Below are 25,517 nucleotides of genomic sequence, written 5' to 3' on the forward strand. Positions count from 1 at the left end.
AGCCAGGCTTCTGGTAGTAGGGCTCCCCACAGTGGCTCCCTTCCCTGGGCCTGTCCCTGGGGCTCCCCAGAGTGGGTTGCCAGCATGGTTCCCTGTCACCAGCAGGACCCCACTGTGCCAGGCACAGCTGGAAATCTCTGGTCCAGCCACATCTATTGTTCTGACAGAAGAGAGATGTTGCTGGATGAGAGAGTTTCAACCTGTAGAGCCTAGGAGTTACAGTGATGGACTGTGGCCCAATCGTGCTAGGCACTGTGTCAACACGGAACAAACAGATGCTCTCTGTCAAAGGAATATCATCATCATCGTTACCTTAGCACACATTGGCCATAATATTGAAGCTTGTCTGGATAAGAAGATTCACCAAATCCAGGAAATTCATCAGCAAGTAAAATCAAAATTCACGTAACATACATATTGAACTAAAAACCCTTCTGTTTCATATGATAAACATAAAAGCCATGAATACACCAATGGGAAAAGAGTAATTTCATGAGGATTCATGCAAAAAAGAGAATTCAGCTACTGCTTAATGGAATCTCTCATATAGACAACCACCCTCCATTCTGGCTCCAGCAAATGCTACTCACCTTATGACATATCTAATGCTATGTGTGAAGGAATTATCCATTCCAGATGGATTATTTTGCTAGGCTAATGACATGTTAGCTGTAAATACCCAATGACTCAAGTCAAAAAGAACTCCATGCTCATTAATTAAAATTTAAAGCTCTTTGAAAATTTTACACTGAAATTAAAATCTCAAACTTGTGACTTTAGCAGTTATTTGATGCAAGCATCCCCATCATTTCTCCTAAAATCCCTCTGAGCTATAAACTTTCTGAGAAGTGCTGGCAGAACATACAAAATATGTTATGCAGATTGAGAATGGGATATTTAGTCAGTTAATCAGAATTAGAAAGGAAGCTGCCTAAATCAATTTTCAAGTTGTATATTGGACAAAATGCATAGCAGCTAAAGGATACTACAAGGCTCAGTGTAAATTATATTTCTCTAGACTGACCCTTATGTTTTCACTCAGAAGAATATAGCTGTTCAGATAGCTCAGGGTTCCTCAAACTTGTTTTAAACATAGTACGCTTGTTCCTGGGCACCCTCGCTCAGAGGCACCATGCTTAGTATGCTAAAGACACCGTAGGAGATGATGCAACTCCTCTGACAAGTACTCCCATGAGTCGCTGCAAGTTTGTTCCTTTAAACAATATCGAAAAATATGTAGGTGTCAAGTGGTTTTCATCTCTGTATTTATCCACTTTGAACTGGGACACTGTCTAGAATTAGGGCATAAGCTCGCTGAACTGACGAAAGGTATTTGCTCTCCTACCATGCCCTCACTGGACACAGCTGCAGCATCAGGGAGAGCTGAGAAAAACAGAAGAGGAGCATATAACGAGCTTTCCCTGGCACACTCTCCTGTGCAGAGAAGTACAGCCCTGGCCCACCTCCTCTCCTCTTCTTTGGGGTAATATAAGTCCATCAGTATGAACGGACATATGACTACTTTCCCGGGACCTGGGACTGCAATTGTGCCTAGCCCTTGTCCGAGGTTTGCAAAAGAGGGAAGACTCCTTGTCCACTTTCCTAGCTCATTTATGAGCACGAAGGACAGGGCCAGTCTGACGGCTGTCTCAAAAGTGCCTTGAAAATATGAAAAGCTACAACATAGTGAGGTCCAGAACTTAGGCAGACATGTTTCCTGGGAACTTTGTGTGACTTGCAAAGATATTCAGAAAACTGTGTCCTTCTAATGCTGCTATCAAGAAAGTCAATGGCAGCTGCTTAATGAATCCACACGAATGCTGATACGTTTGTGAAAGGGTCACAGTTAGCCTTAGTGCATCACAGTGCAGCTGATCTATCATACGGCCTTCATTCTGTTTTGTTTCAAAGGTCTGATGTACTTCCCTTAAAACTGAGTGGGATTAAAAGTGAGCCTTTCCCAATAACTTAGGAGCTCGACATGAATTTGAGGAATAGCTCCCATTTCATTAGATAAATAATGTTAGAGATTAAGACTGACACTTGGGATCACATTTAGGATTTGGGTACTTAACTCCCTTAGGCTCCTTAAAATACCCAACCAAGAACAAACTAATTTTCATTATGGAGTCCTGCCAAATCCTCATTAGTTAAGATTCCCACAGGGAAATCCTGGCAGAGCTAAAGCCAGTCACGATCTCCCATTTACTTCAGTGGAGTCAGAATCTCACTCCTGGGTTCTCTTCCCATTTTGCCATTGACTGATTGCAAGACCCAAACACGTCTTAACATTTCTCATCTGTTTCCTCATCTGTAAGCTGTATATATATGGATATTTACCTACCATATAGGGTTATTAACTTAATTACGTTAAATTGCTCCAATATTCTAGGTTAGAAAATGCTAGGCAAGCACAAAGTATGACTTAAAAACCACTTGCAGCCTGCTGCTGTTCAGTTCTTGTCAAACTGCTGCACTCCTATCCATATCATCTTCAACTCATGCAAAGTACAGCTCCACATTTTTCAGGTAGTTTAAAAACTGGCAAACCAAAACACTTTTTTCCAATCCTGGGTTGTCTGTGCTAGAAATGTCTCCTGCACATTGTCTCTATTATTCACTTTTCAGCCACATTTCAGCATTTCCTTATTGTGATTTTACACAAAGACAGCCCGCTTTTTACTTATATTCAGCTTTGCATCTGTTAGCTCAGGTTCTGCTCTTGCAAATGTAACCCACATACCTACTGGGTGTGGTTGACAGTCCCATGTAGTGGCATCTACACCACTTACACAGGGAGACAATAGCCGTGTCTACACGTGCACGCTACTTCGAAGTAGCGGCACTAACTTCGAAATAGCGCCCGTCACGGCTACACGCGTTGGGCGCTATTTCGAAGTTAACTTCGACGTTAGGCGGCGAGACGTCGAAGTCACTATCCTCATCAGGAGATGGGGATAGTGCCCTACTTCGACGTTCAACGTCGAAGTAGGGACTGTGTAGTCATTGCGCGTCCCGCAACTTCGAAATAGCGGGGTCCGCCATGGCGGCCATCAGCTGAGGGGTTGAGAGACGCTCTCTCTCCAGCCCCTGCGGGGCTCTATGGTCACCGTGGGCAGCAGCCCTTAGCCCAGGGCTTCTGGCTGCTGCTGCTGCAGCTGGGTATCCATTCTGCATGCACAGGGTCTGCAACCAGTTGTCGGCTCTGTGGATCTTGTGTTGTTTAGCGCAACTGTGTCTAGGAGGGGCCCTTTAAGGGAGCGGCTTGCTGTTGAGTCCGCCCTGTGACCCTGTCTGCAGCTGTGCCTGGCACCCTTATTTCGATGTGTGCTACTTTGGCGTGTAGACGTTCCCTCGCAGCGCCTATTTTGATGTGGTGCTGCGCAACGTCGAAGTTGAACATCGACGTTGCCAGCCCTGGAGGACGTGAAGACGTTATTCATCGAAATAGCCTATTTCGATGCTGCTACATCAAAATAAGCTATTTCGATGTAGACTTCACATGTAGACGTAGCCAATATGTCCCCTCTACAGCCTTACCTGGCTTTTCAGCTCAAACTGTGGAGGCTTCTGCACAAAGCTCCCAGGCTCAAGCCTGCTTATGGGCAGTTACACAACCTTTTAGGCATGCACTCAAAACAAAACAGCAGTCATGTAGCACTTTAAAGACTAACAGAATAATTTATTAGGTAATGAGCTTTCATGGGACAGACCCACTGCTTCAGATCACGAAAGCTCATTACCTAATAAATTATTTTGTTAGTCTTTAAAGTGCTACATGACTGCTGTTTTGTTTTGATAGGATATAGATTAACACAGCTACCTCTCTGTTACTATTAGGCATGCGAGTAATTTTACACATTTTGGCTGTGGCCCCACTTGGTGAAAACTTCGAAATGGCATGCTAATGGCCAAATTGAAGAATACTAATGAGGCTCTGAATTGAATATTCAGCACCTCATTAGCATTCACATGCTTCTGGCTGCGGTACTTCGAAAGCGCCGCGTTCAAATGTGAGCGGCTTAGTGGTGCTTTTGAAGCGCCGTGGCCGGAGGCTTGTAAATGCTAATGAGGCGCTGAATATTCAATTCAGTGCCTCATTAGTATTCTTCGATTTGGCCATTAGCATGGCCATTTCGAAGTTTTGGCCAAGTGCGGCCACAGCCTTTGAGTAGTTTCACTGAAATCAGCAGGGCCAAATTCTGCACAGATTTTCATCTCTAATGCCTGGTTAACTGTAGTTGGGTCACAGTGATATAAATGACAGCAGAATTTTATGGATCGTGTTCTCTATTTGGCACAGACAGGAAAAGAACAATTACAACCAATCCAGATTTATCTGTAGATATCTTCATGTGTAGATTGCCAAACACTCCCCAGGCAATGGAGAAACACAGGTATACATGAAGGCCTGATTTGTCTAGAAGAATCCTTATTACGAATGTTGCTGCATGAGAAGGGGGAGGAACAATGTGTTGCTCAGGCTGAGGGTTTGCAAGCCGGAAGCTGGGGGCGGAGGGAGGGTGAAGGTATTTTAATTTTAAACTGAGCATATTTTGCCTGGAATGACTGGGCTGCAGTAAAAATGAAACCCATGATGCCAACTTCAGTTACCTTTCAGGATCGATTAAAAAAGTCTTTATATATATAGGGTTTTATATCTATCTATCTATCTATCTATCTCCCTTTGTAAAACTCCACACAGACTTCTTTATAACTGATATGATATTAAGCTAGACCACTTCTATGGTAGAGCAAGTAAAAATGATCTAAGAACAACCCCCTTGAGCCAAATATTCCCAAACTGCAGAGAGATCAACATCTAAATCTATACTTGTTGGCTTGTTCCTGTCACTATTGTGATCCACAAACAAACCCTGGATTTGAAAGCCACAAATTTTGGAGCAATTTTTATTTGGATGTAGAACTCAATCTCACACACAACACTCCATCTTCTCTCTCTCTCTCTCAATTGGCCAGGAGGATATTGGGTCTGCTTTGTTATTCATTTAAATAAATGTGTTTTGTAATTTCCATTAATGGGATCAGGATCTTGTTTTGAAAGGGCAACAAGAAGACTAATGGAGTGGAGGTCGGCATTAGAAAGCTTGCAAAATTGCCATTGGAGAAACAAATGTCCTCTGTGCATTGCAGAATTCAAAATGAGCTGCTGCAATGCTTTTTTAAAATAAGCCATATGACTTATAAGCACTGATTTAGCATGGCAGCAAAAGTAAAATACATACAAAACAAGTGCCTTGTTCAATATTTTCAAAAAAAGAAAACTCCAATTAGTAAGATAGAGAAAATGATGGAGTAGATAATATTGCCAGAAACATTTCAAATGCTATTCTACTTCAACAGATATATGCACACAAGTACCATATAAAGACTAGAATTCTAATAACCTTTTTAGGAATGGAGGTGGAAATGAATTATTAGTCTGGGTTTGGATTTTTTATTCACATTAGAAAACTAAATTAAGCTTGATATTCTTGTTATGCAAAACCAGATAATGCCAAGCTTACACGAACACCATATCTAGTGCAGTGAATGCAAAATTTAATCAATATTTTTGTTAGTTTCTGTATATTTCTCCTATGCTAAGGGCAGGGCATAGACTGCCTCTACGGTTTATTTGTAATCTTGTTTGTAATCTATAGTCTTTTTTTGCTAAGTACCTTTCTTGCAGTATCTTGGATAAGGGGATTTGCTCTGCTTTACAGACAACAGAGCTTTTGTATTCTTGTGGGATATGTATTTGTTGGAAGTTTTCTTGTTAATATCTGTTTCCCCCTTTTTGTGAATGATGAATAAATCCTTATCAATTAATTATTCATCAAAAAAAAAAACAAGATAGCGAATGGAATGTCCCAACTTTGATTCTAGAGCTAAAAAGAAAACAAAATAATTCTGCTAACTGCATAGAAACAAATCTACTAGACAAAATATTTTCTTGTAACCTTAAATGGTGGAACATATTTTTTTGTGGTTTGCACTTATCTCATTCTGATAGCACTCCCCCCGCTGCCCCCGGCCAAAAAATCACACAGAGTGAAAGGCTACTGTTTCCTGAAAGTCGCATAAAACCAAAATTGGGTGCATCCAAGGTCAAGCTTATAGCAGAACATATTAATTGATCTTTTATCAAAATAATTTTAATTTTAATAATGATACTTTTTATTTTGGCTCTTATCCCAGTGAGTATCAATTCTGCTATCTGCAACTTCCTCCCTCCCCCATCCATGACAGCTGCATAAATGGAAATTTAAGATGGTACGGTACTTTGGAAATAAAATTAAATATGCGGATTACAGTAAATAGGGAAGTGTTAAAAACTACCTGTGAGGCCAGGACAATAATGCATGAAAACTAAAGAGGTTGAATGTACAGAAAGAAAAAAAAATAGAATTCAAATCTGGAAAAAAAAAATCCTGCAAGCTAATGGATCTGGTAGCAGGAGAAGTAATGAGAACCACTGATATTCAATGGGGAAATATTTAAATGGTGAAAGACACCTAGAGATGCTACACCTCAGCAAAAAAATATATTCAAATGCATTTGCAATGAGATTTGGCACCAGAATGGAAATGTTAGTTTTAGAAGCAAATCTTCGAAAGGCTCTTCTTTGGCAGTTAGCAGCTTGAGGACTTGGGTCCAAGAGTATATCCTTGTTCAGCTATGGTGAGAGCACACCTGAACTATCTCCTTTTATGCTATGGAAAGAAATCCACAAACAAGGAAAGTTTAGAGTAAAAAAAAAATAAGGAATTGGAAGAATTATACTTGACCACTATAACCTGAGTTTGATAATTACTAAAATGAGAGCTATTAATATATATCCCTGAGATCCCATCAGGTCTCCAGCTAAACTTGGAATAACTTCTCTTCGTGTCTCTGATATGTATGAAATAAAAAACATAAAATGAAAACAAAAACAAAAAAAGAAAGACAGGAGGAAACATTTTTGGCCCTATTTGTGCAATACGGAGAAACAGAAAAGGGCGGAAAGGCAATTCTATAAAGACCTTTGGAGACTTCTATTCAGTCCTGCATCACAGACTATGTTTGTGAGTACTAATATGTTTAATAATTTTAATAAATAATTTTAATAAATGCTCCTCTTTGTGGTCTTGGGGTTGATGTTTATATACACATGCAAGAGGTGGTTGAGAAATGAATATTTCTGCCCCCCAGGAGATTCTGACCTTTGCCTTTTTTTTTTATTTGAAACAGAAATGTCTAAATATAGAACATTTTAACAGACCACACAGGTCAGAAAGATTTCAGTTTATAACAATTTTGACTTTCACAAACTAGAAATGTTTCATTTTGGTTTGACGAACTGAATCAAACCATTTTACTTCATCTTGATTCAACACTGCACCCCCTTGGCAGGCCATGGTGCCTCCTGTGAATTGTAGGTCAGTTGCCTTACACCTGCTTTCTCCCCTATGACTGAGAGTTCCCAGCTCCACTGCCTCTCCCATGAAACACTGTGGTCAAGTAACTCCCATGATGCAGGACACCTGTTGAAATAGATGGGAGGTCATGAATCCAGCAACTCCAGAGTTGAATAAATAAATATTGCATTTCCTGCCTGTTGAGGGCTCAGATTCTGAACTTTAACTGAAAATGAACACAGGAATAAATCTGAAGTAACTTCATTGTCATCAGTGGAATTAGTCTGGATTGACAGCAGTACAACCCCGATCAGAATTTGACCTAAAATGTTCTAGCAAGTCCCAGGAATCTAAGTTGCTGACCTCCATATGTCTAAAACTTTTCACATATTTGTTCCAACTCCTCATAAAAATGGACCGTGTTTTTTATTCTCTTTGGGTGTGTCTACACTTGCATTCCTCTTTCAAAAGATGTATGCAAACGAGGTGAATCAAAAATGCAAATGAGGCACAAATTTGCATATTCAGCATCTCATTTGCATATTCTAATTTCAAAAGAGATTCTTTCGAAAGAAGAAAGACAGTGTGGACACCACTCTTTCAAAAGTAAACCCCATCTTCAAAAGAATCCTTCCCATTAAATAAAGGGAAGAAGAATTCTTTCAAAGATGGGTTTACTTTCGAAAGAGCCACGTCTACACTGGCTTTCTTCTTTCAAAAGAAGCTCTTTCGAAATGAGAATATGCAAATGAGATCCCGAATATGCAAATGTACACTTCATTTGCATTTTTGATTTACCTCATTTGCATACCCCTTTCAAAAGAGGAATGCAAGTGTACATACACCCTCTGACTCCCCACTTCAAAACTCCATGGGCAAACATTTTTTTTTCACTAGGCCTTTTACTTTTTCTCTCTCTTGGATATAATGGTCCAGCACTAGAATCCTCTCGTTATTTAACTAGATGAAGCAATTTGCGTGAAAGAGATTATGCAAAATAAAACGGCTTCTTCTTTATGGATAAAAAATGGCTCAGATTATCTCAGCAGGTCCTGGGAGTAGGGCTTCATACCCCTTTGTGTACTTGAGCCGTGTGTCCAATGCAGTCAAAAATTATAATTTTACTGCAGCAGCCAACATTCTGTTTGTAGCATCTTTCAAATGTTAATTATTAAAAATGCAATTATGAGGAAACATCTCCATGCCATCTCTGTATTAAACAGAATTTGCACAGCCATCTGGTGTTCTGTTTAATTCTTATTAATTCCCCCCCCCCATTCCAATTTGTACGTCTTGCTGTTAATTAAATTAAAAACTGTGACATAGAGAGGTGGGCTGGCTTCCTGATGGCCACAAACTGTACTGACAACTGGGACACTGGAGCGGGGCCCTCGACATCTGCAATTAAAGACAACAGGAACATGATGCGACCAGCACTTTGAAAGAAAGGGATGAATGTCACCTCCCACAGAGAAACACTGGCTTTTGACTTGAAGGAAAATGTTGGCCTACACGCTCACTACCAACATTAAAGGATAACCAGAAAAGAATGTCAAAATGAAGACATATGAGATAATCGAAAGATGCTATAGAGATGTCTAAAGCTGGGGGGGTTGATTAATAAGTAAAACGGCATTCTAGTGATATATTTGCCTTCCTTTGCTGGGACTCATCTACCGGTTGACTGCAGTCTGAGCAAGCTCAGCATTAACTCCTCGGTAGAGTATATCTCCTAAGCAAGGACACCTTAACACAGAGGAAATAAAAACAACCCTTGCCTCTGTTCCACCATCCCTGCAAACTTCTGCTCCCACTTAGGAAAAACAGCATTGCCTGGGATAACTCGGGTACATCTTTGGTGCCTGAGATCAGACCTCTGGGATTGAAATGATACAAGAAAGTCTGTTTCTGTGCTATTTCTGGCTAACTGATTCCTTTTATTTACTGTAGACTTACACTACCATTGGATCTGTGAGAACAAGAAAATATCTGTCCCAAGGACATCTCACAGCTAGGACTGTAAGAAAGGTTGGATTATAGCTATGTCTCTGTCATGCTTTTGGGTTTATTTTTAACTGTATTTGTTTTTTGGTCGCTTTTTCTTAACTTACAAAATTATGTAGATAACTTAAGTAACCTCAATATCTGGTCTCCTGTTGCCTCCTTTTAACCTCTGACCCTGGGAATACTAAACAAATATCAGACTGGCCCCAAATTCAAAATGATAAACATCCTCTCCCCCCAAAAGCATAACATAAATGCAAATACTAAGATATTAATATGTGTTTCCACTCCAGGAGCATTAAAATGGTATCTCCACTGCAGAGAATAGCACTAACTCCCATAAAAAAGCTACTATCTCATTAAAAAGGATGGCAGATTCATCCAGCACTCACACACAGTTATGGATCCTCAGGCCTCACACCCTTGCTTAGCCGTAGCCAGAGACAGCTTAGCCTTTCTGCTCCCATCCACTTAATCCCTTGTGCAGCTGAACTACACCAGTTCGTTTGCAGTGGGCTTCTCCACAGCTTGAGGAAAGGGCTTGTTTTCCCACAGTGCATGCAAATAATAACAACCATGGCCATACTATGTCTGAGCAATGACCCACCTAGCCCAGTATCCTGTCTTCTCACCATGGCCAGTGCTGGATACCTCACAGGGGATGGACAGAACAAGGCATTTTATGCCGTCATCTAGTCCCAAACTTTACTATCCTGACATGCACCTCCACCAGTCAAAGGTGCCAATTTTTCCAATAAAGTTTCCAGCACTTATGCAATGCCTAGATTTTGCATGTTTTTTCTCCTCCAGAAGCTTGTTTATTTCATTTCTTGAGAGGGCCACCGATGCGGGGTCAGGGGGACAAAAGGGGCCTGGCTATTTAAAAGGGCCCAGCATTCTGGGTCACCAACTGTTGCTACTATGGTGACAGCAGCTGGAGACTTTTAAATTTCCCTCAGATCCCAGCACTGCATGGTCTGCGTGGCACTGAGGGAGGCTGGCCCTTAGCCCCATCCCTTTTTGGGAGACCCAGAGCCAAGCCCTCCTCCATCCCACATTGTCCAGGGCCAGCAAAGTCTGTCGCCAGCCCTGCTACTTTACAAAATATTGAGTGTGCACCTTTCAGAACCGCTCGCAGGCAGTGGGGCCAACAGCCACCATAGGCCCTGGGGCAAAGTGGGAGGGGGACCCAGCTTTGCACCCTGGAAGGGACAGGGCCAAAAGTAGTTGGCCCATAGCTCCAGCCTTCCATAGATACAAACAGCAGGGCAGAGGGGGAGGGCAGGTTTACTGGCTTAAGTGTTGGCCTGCTAAACCCAGGGTTGTGAGTTTAATCCTGGAGGGGGCCATTTAGGGATCTGGGGCAAACAGATTAAAAAAAAATCTAATCAGGCAGGATAGTAGGCCCTGTGGAGAGGGCAGGGGCCTGGACTTGATGACCTCTGAAGGTCCCTTCTAGCTCTATGGGATAGGTAAGTCTCCATGTTAAGACTGAAGCACTTCAATGGGGCCTGAAGCTGTAGCCACTGCTTTTAGTTTGGCAGTGGTGGTGGCCAGAGCGCCAGGCCCTTTTGAAATCCCAGGCCTGGGGGCAACTGGCCCCTTTGCCTCTCCCCCAACCCCTCACTGGGCCTGCTCTCAGGAAATGAGGAATGAAGTGATAAAATGTACAACCAGCTAAATAATATAAAGGGTCAGGGTGATTCTGGGAACTTTGCATGAAGAGCGTACAATTATAAACCATTGGGGAACTCTGATTACTTCTTGTATGGTAAGCAGAGTTTGAAAAGAGTTATAAAAACAATGAGAAGTCCTGCGGCACCTTATAGACTAACAGATTTAATATAGCATAAGCTTTCATGCCCATGAAATCTGATGCTTCAATAAATCTGTTAGTCAATAAGGTGCCACAGGACATCTCATTGTTTTTGCAGATACAGAATAACATGGCTGCCCCTCTGATACTTGTCACCATGCAAAAGAATTATAGAATCTCATTATTTGGAAGATCTGTTCACAGCAATTCGCTGCTGTAACTGCTGTAATTTTATCTTCCTTCTAGCCATACAGTATGCATGAATTAGAGTTTTTAATTCTGTGATTACTTTCTATAATGGGCATTTCATTATACTGCAGAAAGTTAAAGAGTTGCACCTTCTTGCCAATGTTACTGAAGCAGCTAACTCTCTCTTCATTTAAATGAAAGAAGAGAAACATTTCTAAAACATTAAGTTAGGCACTTATGATGCTTTGCCAGACCTGCTTTCCAAGGTTCAACGTGTGTCTGAAAGTACCCTTAAAGCCCCCAAGATCAATAAAACTGCCTCCTTTCAATTGATTGTTGGAATACTAAATGGGCAAAGTTAATAGAGGCTCTTTGTGCAAATTATCAAGGAATAAATACCTAAAAGTTAAACTGATTCAAGGGTCTGAACCAATGCTCACTGAATTCAGTTCCTATTGATGACAATGAGCTTTGCATCAGGCTCTTGAAATGGTCTAAGAATATGGAGGTGCCAAAGTAATAGCTCTCTTTCTGATTACTTTTTATTAGGGAGCACAATGGGGAAGAAAATTTAAGGTTAAGAAGATATTGTACCAGCACTGAAATTACTCCGACGAAGTGTGGATGTAGGATTAATGTTGCCTCACAACACACCTGATCCATTGGAAGGAGGCTGTCAAACTAATCTGAGCTGTTCCTCCAATCCGACCACGCTCATCACCTAATGGCGTAATGTGTGTTCACTCTGGGTGTCAGTGATGGTCCCTGATCTTTTATGTAATCGCATCAGCACAGAAACCATTTAAATTAAGCAAATATTTCCCTGATCAGTCATTTTAAATCATGTGCAGTCACAGTTCTATTAGTCTCAATGGACAGCCACTATCAATGGCTCTAACTGCCACATAGAATTCAAATTCTAAAGCACTCTAAAGTTCTCAATCAGGTCCGGCCTGAGCAGCACCGGACTGTACCATTTATAAGGACACTTACTTTTAAAAATGGACTAACCCAATGACCATGTATGGACAATCTTCTGGATCTTTCTGCATACTAATGAGATGTGGCTATAAAAGGCCGCCCTTTGGTCAAAAGGGGGAGATGAGCTTGGCTTCTCCCTTCTTTTCTTGTCTTGCTGAAGACAATTGAGCTGATCACTTAAGCTGAAAATCACTAGGAAGAGCCTTAACTGCTACAGCTTCGCCATTCTACTGTGAGCACCACAGAAGGTCAGGAGAGCCGAGGAGACCAGCGCCCATGGTTCCAGTGCTGCCACACAGTGCCGCCTCTTCCCGACACTGACCACTGCCACCAGCTGGCGTCTACCGACATTGCTGACCGACGCCCTCGAGGTTTCATTCTTTTCATCGAGCAGCCTTGTCTGACCTGGCGCGGCTTTGTGCTTGTGCAGCCGGCCACAACAATGACTTTCCAGAATAATAACGGCCATTGGCCCTGTTCCTGGGCAAACTAGCTGAAGAAGTTAATATCCTTTAAAACGTAATATGTTGTATTAGTTAAAATGTTAATGTAGTTATTGTTAATTAGTTAATGTTATGCTAGCTAGCTATATTTGTTTGGACTTAAAAGGTATAACTTTGCCTGGTGATAGGGAACACCCTCACCAAATCCTCCAGCAGCGGAAGTAGCGCACCATTGACTGGCACAAGGGCTTTGGCCTAGCAAGCTGGAATCCCATTGGGACTAGGCATTAGAGCTGTGGCCTCTTGCAGTCCTATTTATTAAGGGCAATTCATCCCGACAACTCTAAAGGGAATTAAGCCTGCCAAATTAAGGCAATCAAGCTTGCAATTTATTAATTAAAAAGTTATACTTAAGCCAGATATCTTGCCATCATACAACGCCCTGATCAAAATGTACCAGTTAATTGTAAGTTAATAAGTAACTATATAATGAGTTTTATTTCCTTTCTATGTTATTGCTGTTGTTGTATTTGTGCATGTAGTTGTTGTATTTAAAATAGACCCTACATAAATAAACCATCATAGTTCATTTCAGTCGAGACCTTTAAGTTTGTATTTCTCCGTAGCCACCTCAATTACCTTGGGTAGGGACTGAGCAGATGCTCTGCCTGTACTTCCCCACAGGTTATATACTGAGATCTTCCAAGGCAAGCCATTTGGGTTGCTTTGTAGAATTCCTCTCAAGGCTTTTCTTTTGAAACTGCTCAGGCCACCGCTTTCAATTCTCCCTTAGCCTCGACAGAGGGAAGGCGAGAGAGCTGCTTTAAGTCTGTAGAACTTGCAGAGAAGTGTTCGATTTGATGGCCTTGTTTAACTGTGCCTGCTTCTTTTATGGTAGTCTGGTGAACAGGAGTGAAATGTTGCTTCTCAGACTCCATTTCAAAACAGTTATATCCCTCCCTGTCATTCCTCATGGTACACTGCATGATGGCCTTCCCCAGGGACTGACCACTTAGCAGCTGTGACAAATTAAGAAAATGTGGGAATTTTTAAGAGTTCACTTTTCTAAATTGGGGGCTGCATTGTAAGAGGAGCTATGAAATAATGGGATTAATGAGTGGAAAAGAATATAAAAGGAAGACTGAAGAAACACATCTAAAGGCCCAGTGAAGACCATTAACCACATTGGCTAATTCTGCCTTCAGTCAGAGTCCTTTGCCATGTTTCTTGGAGTGCAGAAAGGATCACATATCAAAATGTTGGCAGAGGCATCAGCCGCAAAAATAAAATCTGGACCACTAAATCAAGATAGGCACAGAAATTGTGCTCTGATAACTTCCCATCATGGAAAACATATCTTGGGCAAAATATTTCAGGTTCTGTCCTAACCAAGTGTACTTCCATCCAAATATTTTCATGGGCTTAAGAATGCAAAAATCAACAGTGTAAAAATCGAGCTCCTACTGATACTCCTGGAGCAGACCCTCAAATGGGATAAAGTGGTGCATTTTCTTAAAATAATGGAGCTTCACTGATTTATGGCAACCTTACATAGTGTATCCAAAATCACATTTGGTTGAAAAACGGCAAAAAAATGAATGGGAATTCACAGGAATTGCTAGTGAACAATTTGACCCAGAATGCTGGAAGCAGAAAGCCAAGGGGGTGTTGGGAAGGATCATTCTGTAGTAGTTAACAGAATGCCCAAGTAGCTGCTGGCCCAGGGAGAGGCTATGACAACTGCATTTGCCAGCAGCACTGTCCGCCCCTGGCCCCGGCCCAGTTTGCTGAAATATCATGTGGCAGTTTAAGAGCAGTGGTTTTCCTTTATCTACTTTTCCCTTTATCTAAGTACAGGTTGAAATGCTCACGTCTGGTACTCTGTCACCTGGCAACATCCCTGGTCTGGCAGGACACTGGATGTTGTTGGACCACAGGGCACCTAGGCCAGAAAGCCCCAGCTGTGGAGGGTGCAGCACAGCCCTGCTGGTGACAGGAAGCTCCACTGGTAGCCTGCTCTGGGGAGCCCTATGGAAGGGAGCCAGGCGGCGAGGCCCGCTACTGGGAGTCCAACTGGGGTTGGGGAACCCTACTGTGGGGAACCCAGGCCCAGCTGGGAGCTCTGCCAGGAGCCCCACCTGAGTGGGTGGTGAAAGAGCCAAACTGTGTGAGCCCAGCCAGCAGGCCCACAGCAGCAGATCCTAGCCAGAGCCAGAAAACCAGCAACTCCAAAGTGAGGATCCACCTCCCGGCCTGACCTGTCCCCACCCAGCAAATCCCCTCATTTGGGACCATTCTGGTCCTGAGGGTGCTGGATGAGGGAGATACAACCCATACTGAGGCATCTCACTCCCAGTCTGCAGTGAAGAGCTGGAGCATCAGCCTAGTCCATTTCTGGGTCCATAGCTGCTGGACTGCAGTGCAGCCAGCCATGACTCAGAAGAGACCTGCAGCTTGAATTTTCCAGAGGGAGACAGGACAGTCATAAATCAGCCTAATGGCTGGACTTCCCCATTTGCAAGTTAGTGATTTTGATGCTTCAGGTGGGGGATGGAGGTCAAGTGGTATTTCTGCACAGACCTGTCTTACATTTTGAGGGCCAGCGGCTGATCTCAGTTTCACCTGTGAATATATTGCATCATTTCACTGACTGTGATGGATTTACATCAGGCTAACTTAAATCCAGAATCACTACATTAAAAAACAAACAAACCCAACATAGGTGCATAACATTTGATTTCCCTAAATTGGAAATGAATTTCAAAGTAAAAGATTTTGCACACACACTCTTGAAATACCTTTATACTTCAAAATCTATTTCCATGGAAGGAAGGCATTACGGGTGTATTCTTATGAGTATATTTTTCTGTAGACATTGTTCAGCTGTTTAGCAATACAGTGTATAATAAATATCAACTTGCTATGATAAGTCACTGCCAATATTCAAAGAGCCCATGATTAAATATTTGTTCTCCGTGTAAATACTTACACACTGTAATCGAGTTACCCCTTACTTTTCTTTATTAAGCTAAATAGCACAGTGACTCAATCACTGTAAGTCACAGAGGAGTAGTTTTGTTAGTGTGTATCTGCAAAAACAATGCAGAATCTCATGGCACTTCCAAAAAACTAACAGATTTCTTTGAGTGTAACCTTTCATGAATAAAACCCACGCATATGATGAAGTGGGTTTTACTCATGAAAGTTTATTCTCAAGTAAATCTGATTGCCTTTAAGGTGCCACAGGACACCAATTACAAAAGCAGTTTCTCCTCTCTTGATGTACACACCTCCACATTAGATATTGATTATGGGCCACATCCTCCCTGACTGAACTGACCTTGTTTCTCCTTTTTTGATGTTCACACCTCCCCATTAGCTGCTGATAATGGGCCACATCCTCCGTGACTGAATTTACCTTGCCAACTCTGGCCCTCCTCTTGATTGGGACTCCCTCCTTTCCATGAGCCTATAAATGTAGACCATCCTCTGGAACCCCCACTCATGCATCTGTCTTCTGATAAAAGTCAATACCAGAAGCCCCCCAGAGGGAGTAAACAGAACAGGCAGTCACTGAATGATCCCTCTTCTGTCACATGGAACAATGCGCCCACTGGAGAGGAGTCACTGAAAGCGAGCTGGCGGAAGAGTTGAGGAAAAGGTGTACTGAAGGCACCACAATGACTGACTCAGCAGTTCAGTTTCACCTTGTCAAATCTCCCTATTCAGTTTTCGATACCCAAGGGATGAAAACAGTGTTTGCAGCAGCACAGAAGACTCATGCTCAGCCAAAGGGTGTGGAGTTCTCACAGGTGACACTATAGCTATTACTTTGTAAATCTTCTGGGGATCATTTTTTGATTGTACAGTATGAGGGTATTTTTGACTAGTTAGTTTTCTAAAAGGACACCGGGGCAAATTCTATTCCAAGTTACCACAGTACGAGCCCACAGAAGTCAACGAGCTGGCATCTGTGCAAGATACAGAATTTAGCCCATTTAAGGGAGTTCTGCTGGGGATGGGCTAAGTCTTGATAGTAAGCTCTGGGGGACGTGCATAGCTTCGCAATCTGAGAAAGAATAACGTGTCCAGTTCTTTTCTGCTATACAGACTAGCTTCACTCCTTTTGTCTCCCCGCGAAAGCATTTACATTAAGAGCTGTTCCTCTGAAATTAATGACTTCCATAACAGGAAGACACCGTCTCTGGCTAACACAGCAAAGCAGCTGAGAGGCAGAAGTAAGCAGGTGGTGGAGGAAGGAGATAACAGATGTTAGCTGGAAAATTTGGAACAACTCTTTAAGCCCAGTTACAGTTGCCCAATTGCCATCAAAACACATTGCTGAAGTCATTAATCTGACCCTCCCAGACCCAGTATTTGCCAGAATCAAATTTTCCATTCACAGAGCATGAGTCCATAAAGCAAAACATTTTAAATCACTTTCTAAAACTGAACCACTTCCTTCTCCTTTTTCCTGTTTTATCAATATATTCCTTCTGCTCAGAAGGTCAGCTTTGACTATCCCCTTTCAAACATCCCAATCTGATCCACTAATTTTGTTCCCTGACTAACAGCAATGCAGAAGTTATCTTTCAAAATTGGACCTGATCAAATGAGTGATAGTTAGAATATTGGTACTTACTTTTGGAAAAGTGGAAGAAGAGCTCCTAGAATATTTTTAAAACAAAAAAGTAGTCCAGTAGCAGTTTTGTCCACATATCTATTCTGGACATACCATCACTGAACGGAACCAGGTTATTCACAGAATCACAGGCACTTTCTCATGTTCCCCGAGTAACATCATATATACTGTCAAGTGCCAACAATGCCCAGATGCTTTGTCTATTGGACAGTCTTCAAACTCTCTTAGACAAAGAATTAATGGGCACAAAACAGACATAAAAATACACCTGATTCACAAACCTGTCAGTCAGCACTTTAATGGAGGGGGCCATTCTGTTAATGACCTGAAAGTTTGCGTCTTACTGAACAGGAATTTTCACAACACTTTGGAAAGAGAGGCTGCTGAACTCTCATTTATGTTCAAATTCAACACATTAGCATGTGGTTTGAACTGAGATGGGAATTTTTTAGGTCATTATAGGGGCTGTTTTGCACACTTGGCTTAATCTAATTCTTGACACTCCCGCCCCCAGCTTCTGCCCCTCTACTCTCTGATTTGCTCACCTTGATAATATTTTTCTGATTTGTCAACCTTGATTATTACTTTTGGTTCTCTGTGCCTTAAATATTGAGTCTGTTCTGGTATGGCTATGATCTGAAGAAGTGGGTCTGTCCCACAAAAGCTCATCATCTAATAAATTATTTTGTTAGCCTTCAAAGTGCTACTGGACTGCTTTTTTTTGTTTTGATAGTATATGGGCTAGCATGGCTATCTCTCTGTTAGAATATTTTTAATACTGATTTATTTTCCTACTCTTTCAAGAAGCAGATAGTGTAGTGAGACATAATTAACTCCTGCACTCTCTGCTTCTACACAAAGGGGGCAGGATTGATGTGGTGTCTATTTAAAAAAAGTTTGCGAGGACTGATAAAAGACTTACTAACTCTCAAAAGCATTTGGCTGGTGTATCAGGAAGCAACAGCAGCTCCCAGGAGTTGGGTTCAGCAACACAGAAGCACATTAGTCTGAAAAGGAATTTTAGCAAATACTGCATATTCTGTTAAAATGAGGAAAATACTTTGGCATCAGTTAAATCTATTAACTACCATGTCAGCATTTATTCTCTTTATGGTATTAGAGACAAATTTTCACACAGGTTCTGTGTCAGCCTAAGGACTTGTACTGAAGCCTGTATGTTTTGCTAATGACTTCAAGGTTTGAATAGGAGCAGAGTTAGGGAACCCATTATTTTCTTCATTTTTTTTTTTTAGTGCTCATGAGCTGTGATAGATTGAGAGGCCTGGAGATTGACATCCAAAGTATACATACACTGACTTCTCCATATTGTACCATTCATGCTTATCATCTCAGGCTTTTCCTTTAGGGTGAACGTCAAGGAGGAGCATGGGATTATGGGTACATCTATGTCTCCGCTGGCAGTAGCTACTGCACAAGCAATACTGGGGACGGTCTCATGAAAACCATGGCCCAATTCATGACTAAAATAGTAATTACACCATTTCTGAAATCTGTGTTGCTGCATCATTGCTGGAAAATGGTACATGTAAACTGAAAAACATGCCAGTTTAATTATGTGGGCACATGTCATTTAAGGCCTGCTGGAAGAGAGAACCAATACCTTCAGCTCTTTTACTACGCATGCATGCACCCCTTTAAATCTGCATTACCACCTGCCCATTACACTGCCAGTTCCTTGTGTCAGGGTAGTGCTGTTCAGAAATTTTCCAGGTGAACGTTTTCTCCTCAGAGAATGACAATTATTTAAAATAGGAACATTCCAGGAGACGGTGTTAATTTTGGTGATATTTTTGATGAAAACCAAATACGTTTCTGACAGTTTGCCCATTTGTCCAGCTTGTTGGCATCCCAGAAACCCTGAGATCCTTGACTCCCAAACTCCCTACTAGCATTCTTGGGAGTTGGCAAACCCACAAGAGAGGTTACTGAGCAGCCACCAGACTTCCTGAGTCCCTGGCAGTTTATCTGACTGGAAAACTTGTGGCCCCCAACCCTGACTGGAACTGGAATTCTTTTTTCCCACCAGATCTAGTCAGGGGCCTTTTCACTTACATAAATATTAACTGGGGAGCATGCTTATTCTATGGCACTACGCCTGTGTCTACACTAGCCCAAAACTTTGAAATGGCCATGCAAATGGCCATTTCTAAGTTTACTAATGAAGTGCTGAAATACATATTCAGCACCTCATTAGCATGCCGGCAGCCGCGGCACTTCAAAATTGCCGCGGCTCGTCCAGACAGGGCTCCTTTTCGAAAGGACCCCAGCAACTTTGAAATCCCCTTATTCCTATCTGCTGTTAGGAATAAGGAGATTTCGAAGTTGCTGGGGTCCTTTCGAAAAGGAGCCCCATCTGGACAAGCCGTGGCAAGTTCGAAGTGCCACGGCTGCCGGCATTCTAATGAAGAGCTGAATATGTATTTCAGCACTTCATTAGTAAACTTAGAGATGGCCGTTTGCATGGCCATTCCGAAGTTTTGGGCTAGTGTGACGTAGCCTTAACAACAAGTGGTCTTTAGTTCAAACTATCAATATGACTTCAGACCTTAAGTCCTATTGACTTTCACGGGGCACGGAACAGAGCTCGCTGGCTGAAGCTGAGTCTGTATAAGACTGAGATGATGGCTGAAAATTGGGAAACCCACATGACGATCTGCTGTGGCTGAGGTTCCCACAAGGGTAGGTCCGTGGAGCAAAAGACACAAGGAAGCACGTCTCAGGTCAACTATGGCTTGTGCTGCAGGACTCAAAATTGCAGCGTGGATGGGTGAGCCTTGTTGGAGCCTGAGATATGAACATTGGTGAGTGGAAAGGCATCAGAGTCAAGGCATCTCAATGATTATACTGATCTTTTTAGGTCTGAAGTCTGAGCCCCATGAGTCTCTGTCCACTGAGCTGTGCTTTGAGAACCACTGTTGTGAAGTTTTTGTGATTATTTTTTTCGCTGTGTAGATGTGTTGTTTTCCCTTAGACTGAGGTGGATTTCTGACTTTTCTAGCTGGGTTTTTAATCTAAGGATTGTATCGAGCCCCTAGCTAGACAAGCTTTCAAGCTCACACAGCTATTCTTCATGCCTTCCTCTCACACCAACAGAAGATATACATATGCATACGTATCTTAGAGGTCATCAAGTCCAGTCCCCTGCACTCACAGCAGGACCTAGCCCCTCCCTGACAGATTTTTTTAATCTATTTACCCTAGACCCCTAAATGGCCTTCTCATGGATTGGACTCACACCCCTGGGTTTACAAGGCCAATGCTCAAACCACAGAGCTAAAAGATATGACTTCATCCACCTTGGCTCTTTAATACCTGGCACTGACATGGCTATAACAATACTGCAGATTGCCCTGACAGTGACCTCAGACTTCCACCAAACCTTTCCACATTTGCACTGGTTTGACCTGCCCTAGAGAGCAGAGGCACCAATAGAATTTTACCAATCGCTAGAGCCAAGCTTCCTCTGAACATTCTAAAAGCACTGCTATATCCACAATAATTAAGCATTTAAGTGTAACATTTTCTATATCAAAGTACGCAACCACCCTGCAAATCACGCCATAGAAAGGCTAAATTCCCAGGGTTAAACCTGGTCCCACTGAAAGGAGTAAGTGTTTTACCTTTGATCCGAATGGCCACAGAATCTGGCATGTCAAATGTAGCAGCAAGTCAATTGAAGAAAAAAATTACCTTTTTGACCTCATATTTAATGGCAAGTTTAATTCGGCTCAAGCTGGGGCGGTGATGCTCAGGCCATATTCTTATGTTTACGTCTCCATTCAGAATGGCCTCCACCTCTTCTGTATCCCTGCAGAGATCCAGCACGCCCACCACAAAATCCTTGCATTGCATAGATAACTTCCTGTAATCATTCTAAGGAAACAAAGAGAAACAAAAGTCTTTTATTGTTGTGCCCCAAAAACACTGTTTTAAAGAAACAAACAGCCTGTTTAGGCTCAAGTTCTGCATTTATACATGTAAAATAGCAGTGGGCGATAGGCCAGAGGTACTGTGACCATCTGTCCCATATTTGGCAGGATGGTCCCATATTTGGGATGTGAAAAAGGCATCCCTACTTATTTTTTTTAAAAAGAAACTAATTGTCCCACATTTGTGCCATCCCCCTGCTGACCTTTTCTGCCAGCAGCTGCGCAGGTGCAGCTGCAGGCCAGAGTGCACATAAGTCACTTCCCTGAGCCTTAGGGAAGCGGGGGGACTGTGGGTGGCTGCCACTTCCCTGCCTCTTTCTCAGGGCTCCCAGGGAGGGCCAGCAGCTGCCACTTCCCCAGGGCTTCAGGGGAGAGCAGGCATCTACCTCCTCCTTCCCAGCTCCCCAGGGCTTGGTGAAGCTGGGAGGAGCCACCCCTTCTCCACATATCTCCCTGTCCCAAACAGCCCTAGCCAGAGGCCATTCACCAGGTTGAGCCCCTGACTGGCTGCTGAGCAGGGGCAATTTGATAGCAGCCTTCATTTTCCTGAAGCGGGGGGCTCTAAAGAGGGTGGAGAGGGGCTGTTCTCAGTAGTGATGGATGGTAGAGCAAGGAGCAATGGTGTCAAGTTACAGAGGGGGAAGTGTTGGCTGGATATTAGGAAAAACTATTTCACCAGGAGGGTGGTGAATAACTGGAACGTGTTACCTGGAGAGGTTGTGGAATCTTCATCCCTAGAAGTTTTCAAGTCCCAGCTTGACAAAGTCCTGGCTGGGATGATTTAGTTAGGATTGATCCTGCTTTGGGCAGGGAGCTGGACTAGATGACCTCCTAAGGTACCTTCTAGCCCTTAGATTATGAGAACCTATGATTCTATGACCACTGTCAGAAGACAGGATACTAAACTAGATTAATCTTTTGTCTAATCCCAAATGGCTGTTCTTAGCTGCGTCTACACGAGCCGGCTACTTCGAAGTAGCTGCGCTGACTTCGAAATAGTGCCCACCACGTCTACACGTGGCGAGCGCTATTTTGAAGTTGAAATCGACGTAAGGTGGCGAGACGTCGAAGTCACTATCCCCATCAGGAGATGGGAATAGTGCCCTTATTCAACGTTGAACGTCGAAGTAGGGCACATGTAGGCGATCCGCATCCTGCAACATCGAAAGAGCGGGGTCCGTCATGGCGGCCATCAGCTGAGGGGTTGAGAGATGCTCTCTCTAGCCCCTGAGCTCTATGGTCGCTGTGTGCAGCAGCCCCTTAAAGCTCCCCGCCCCCTGTGTTCTTGTGCAGGAAGCTGAGAGCGTGTGCAGGCGGCAGCACAGCCACGAGGCCAGCCTGCATGCCCGCAGCAGCCGCAACCCACCACCCCCGCAGCGATGGCCGCTCACCAGTCCCCCAAGCGCCCCCAGGGCACCCCCCGCAAGGGCAGCCAGGGCTCCCAGCCAGCCAGCCAGCCAGGGAAGAGGCAGCGGGGCCCCTCCTGGACGGAGGCCGAGATCCGGGACCTGCTGGGGCTCTGGGGCAAGGAGGAGGTGCTCCAGGTAATGGGGAGCAAGAGGTGGAATGCGGATGCATTCGCTCGGCTGGCCGAGGGCTTGGCTGCCCGGGGTCACCCTGCCCGCACTCCTGACCATGTCAGGAGTAAGGTTAAGGAGCTGCGGCAGGGTTACGCCCAGGCCCGGGATGCGGCCAGCCGATCTGGGGCCGCCCCTGCCACTTGCCCCTTTTACAGGGAGCTCAGGTCCATCCTGGGCCCCCGGTACACCTCCTCCCCCCCGGCCACTCTTGACACCTCGGCCGATGAGCCCCAGCAAGCCCCGGAGACGGAGTCCGTCCCAGAGGCAAGCCCTGCACCCCAGGGGCCCCCCCAGGAGTCCACCCCTGGGATGCCAGAGGAGGAGGAGGAGGAGGGGGACTCCTCCAGCAACAGGGGGCTCTGGATCGCCATCCCATCCCGGAGCTCCAGCAGGGCGTCCGCCCAGTGGGTGTCCCCCGACTGTGGGAGCGGACCGTCAGGCATGTGCCCCCCGGTACACACCCCCGGGGTTAAGGGGCGGGGACAAGAGACATGACAGGGCCCTCCACATGCCCAGATGACCATGGCCCCAAGGACAGCAGTGGCATGTCCCTCAGAAGAGTGCATCAGCCCCTGCCTCCCAGCAGGACAGCACCCCCTATCCCTGGGGATGGGGGGAGTGGACCCTAGGGTCCCCCGGTGGGGGGGACACCCATCATCAGCAGCAGCATCTCCCAGGGAGGGGATGGGGAACCAGCAGCAGAGGGGTCGGGGGACAAGGGCCATGGACCAGGGACCACACTAACGGCTGTCTCCACTCTTCTTCCCCCCGTGTTCCGCAGCTGCACCATCGGAGGGCCCGGAGAGTGCCGGTGAGGCGTCAGTGGTCCCGGAGAGCCCACCGGGGCCATCCCAGCAGGCCAGCCCCTCAGCGCAGCACCGACCAACCCCAGGACGAGGCCGACGGTGGAGCCACCAGCAGAGGACAGCCACGGACCCCCAGCTGCTCGCGACCCTCCAGCGTCAGCAGGAGATGTCGGAGCGGCACCTGTGAGTGGAGAAGCAGCGGCTGGAGCTCCAAGAGAGAGCACTGGCCTGGTGCCAGGAGGCATGGGGGGGCCTTCATGCACACATTTGAGTGCATAGCGGAACACCTGACCCCCATGCCACGCCGCCTGCCGCTCTGCCCGCCGCTCCACCCGCCGCTCCGACCGTTGTCCCACCGCCATCCGCCACCCTGGGGCCTGCCACCGAGGGGGACCTGGGGCCTGCAGACACCTGCCGGCCGTATCTGCCAGTTCACCCGGCCCCCACCCAGCCTCGGCCAGGGCTCCGGCCTAGGCGAGAGTCGCGCCCTCCAACCTTGGGCGCCGGACAGTAGGGGTGCGGGACCAAGGATGTGGCCCCCCCCTCCCCCTTTGTACATATCCCCCATTATTTGTATATAGTTTGTGCTGGACCCCCGTTCTGTTATGGTACCTGCCCCCCCCATGTAAATGGTTCCCTCCTTTTTTTCTATATATATATTGTATTAATAAGACATTTCACTGTTTGGTTTCAAAAAACAGGTCCATTTATTTGCAAGAAAAGTGGGGAGGGGGTGTGCTCTTGGGTGCTCTACAGTGTGGGCGTGGGGACAGGGAGTGTTGTGGAAGATGGGGGGGTGCAGTGGGTGGCCTGCCAGCGTTCACCCCACAACCTCATCAAAATGGGACCGCAGGGCCTCCTGGACCCAGATCCCCTCGGGGTCCACCTGGCGACTGGGGGCAGCGGGTGGCTGCACGTCGGCCCTGCCAGCCTCCACAGCCCAGCCCTGGAAGAAGGCCTCTCCCTTGCTCTCCACCAGGTTGTGGAGTGCACTGCACGTGCCCACAACCTGGGGGATGTTGGGGAGGCCTGCATCCAGGCGGGTGAGGAGACACCTCCAGCGCCCTTTGAGGTGGCCGAAAGTGCGCTTGACCACCTGGCGCACATGGTTCAAGCACGTGTTGAACCGCTCCTGGCTGGCTGGGAGATGGCCCGTGTAAGGGTGCATGAGCCAGGGCCGGAAGGGGTACGACGCATCTGCGATGATGCAGAGGGGCATGGTGGTGTCCCCCACAGGGATCTCCTGCTGGGGGATGTAGGTCCCCGCCTCCAGCCGGCAGCACAGGCCCGAATTTCTGAATACCCAGGTGTCGTGGGTGCTGCCAGGCCAGCCAACATAAATGTCCAGGAAGCGGCCCCGGCTGTCCACCAAGGCCTGGAGGACCACCGAATGGTAGCCCTTCCTGTTGAGGAAGCGTCCTCCGCTGTGCTCCGGGGCACGGATGGGGATATGGGTCCCATCCAGAGCCCCAAAGCAATTTGGGAAGCCCAGGCTGGCAACCTCGCGATGGCAGCATCCAGGTCCCCAAGCTGCACAAGCCTGTGGAGGAGCAGGGCGTTGATTGTGTGGACGACCTGCAGGGGAACGACATGAGAGAGCACCAGTGAGGGGTGTGCAGGGTGTGTCTGGCCCTCCACCCCAGGGCTCCCCCCTCTCAGCGCTCCCCCCTCCCAGGTCTCCCCCAGGGCTCCCCACTCCCAGG

General features: G+C 45.3%; 1 protein-coding gene across 3 annotated transcripts in view; it reads right to left on the bottom strand.

Annotated features, from left to right (window-relative positions):
- TRPC7 (transient receptor potential cation channel subfamily C member 7) overlaps positions 1-25,517 on the bottom strand; it is a 139,944-nt gene that overhangs the window by 66,017 nt on the left and 48,410 nt on the right. For all 3 annotated transcript variants that reach the window (XM_075009564.1, XM_075009566.1, XM_075009565.1), the window contains one exon: positions 21,190-21,372. In XM_075009564.1, the coding sequence (XP_074865665.1) occupies positions 21,190-21,372 (183 nt within the window). The remainder of the gene's footprint in view (positions 1-21,189; positions 21,373-25,517) is intronic.

Source organism: Carettochelys insculpta, chromosome 15, assembly GCF_033958435.1.
Source record: "Carettochelys insculpta isolate YL-2023 chromosome 15, ASM3395843v1, whole genome shotgun sequence".
NCBI classification, from domain to species: domain Eukaryota; kingdom Metazoa; phylum Chordata; order Testudines; family Carettochelyidae; genus Carettochelys; species Carettochelys insculpta.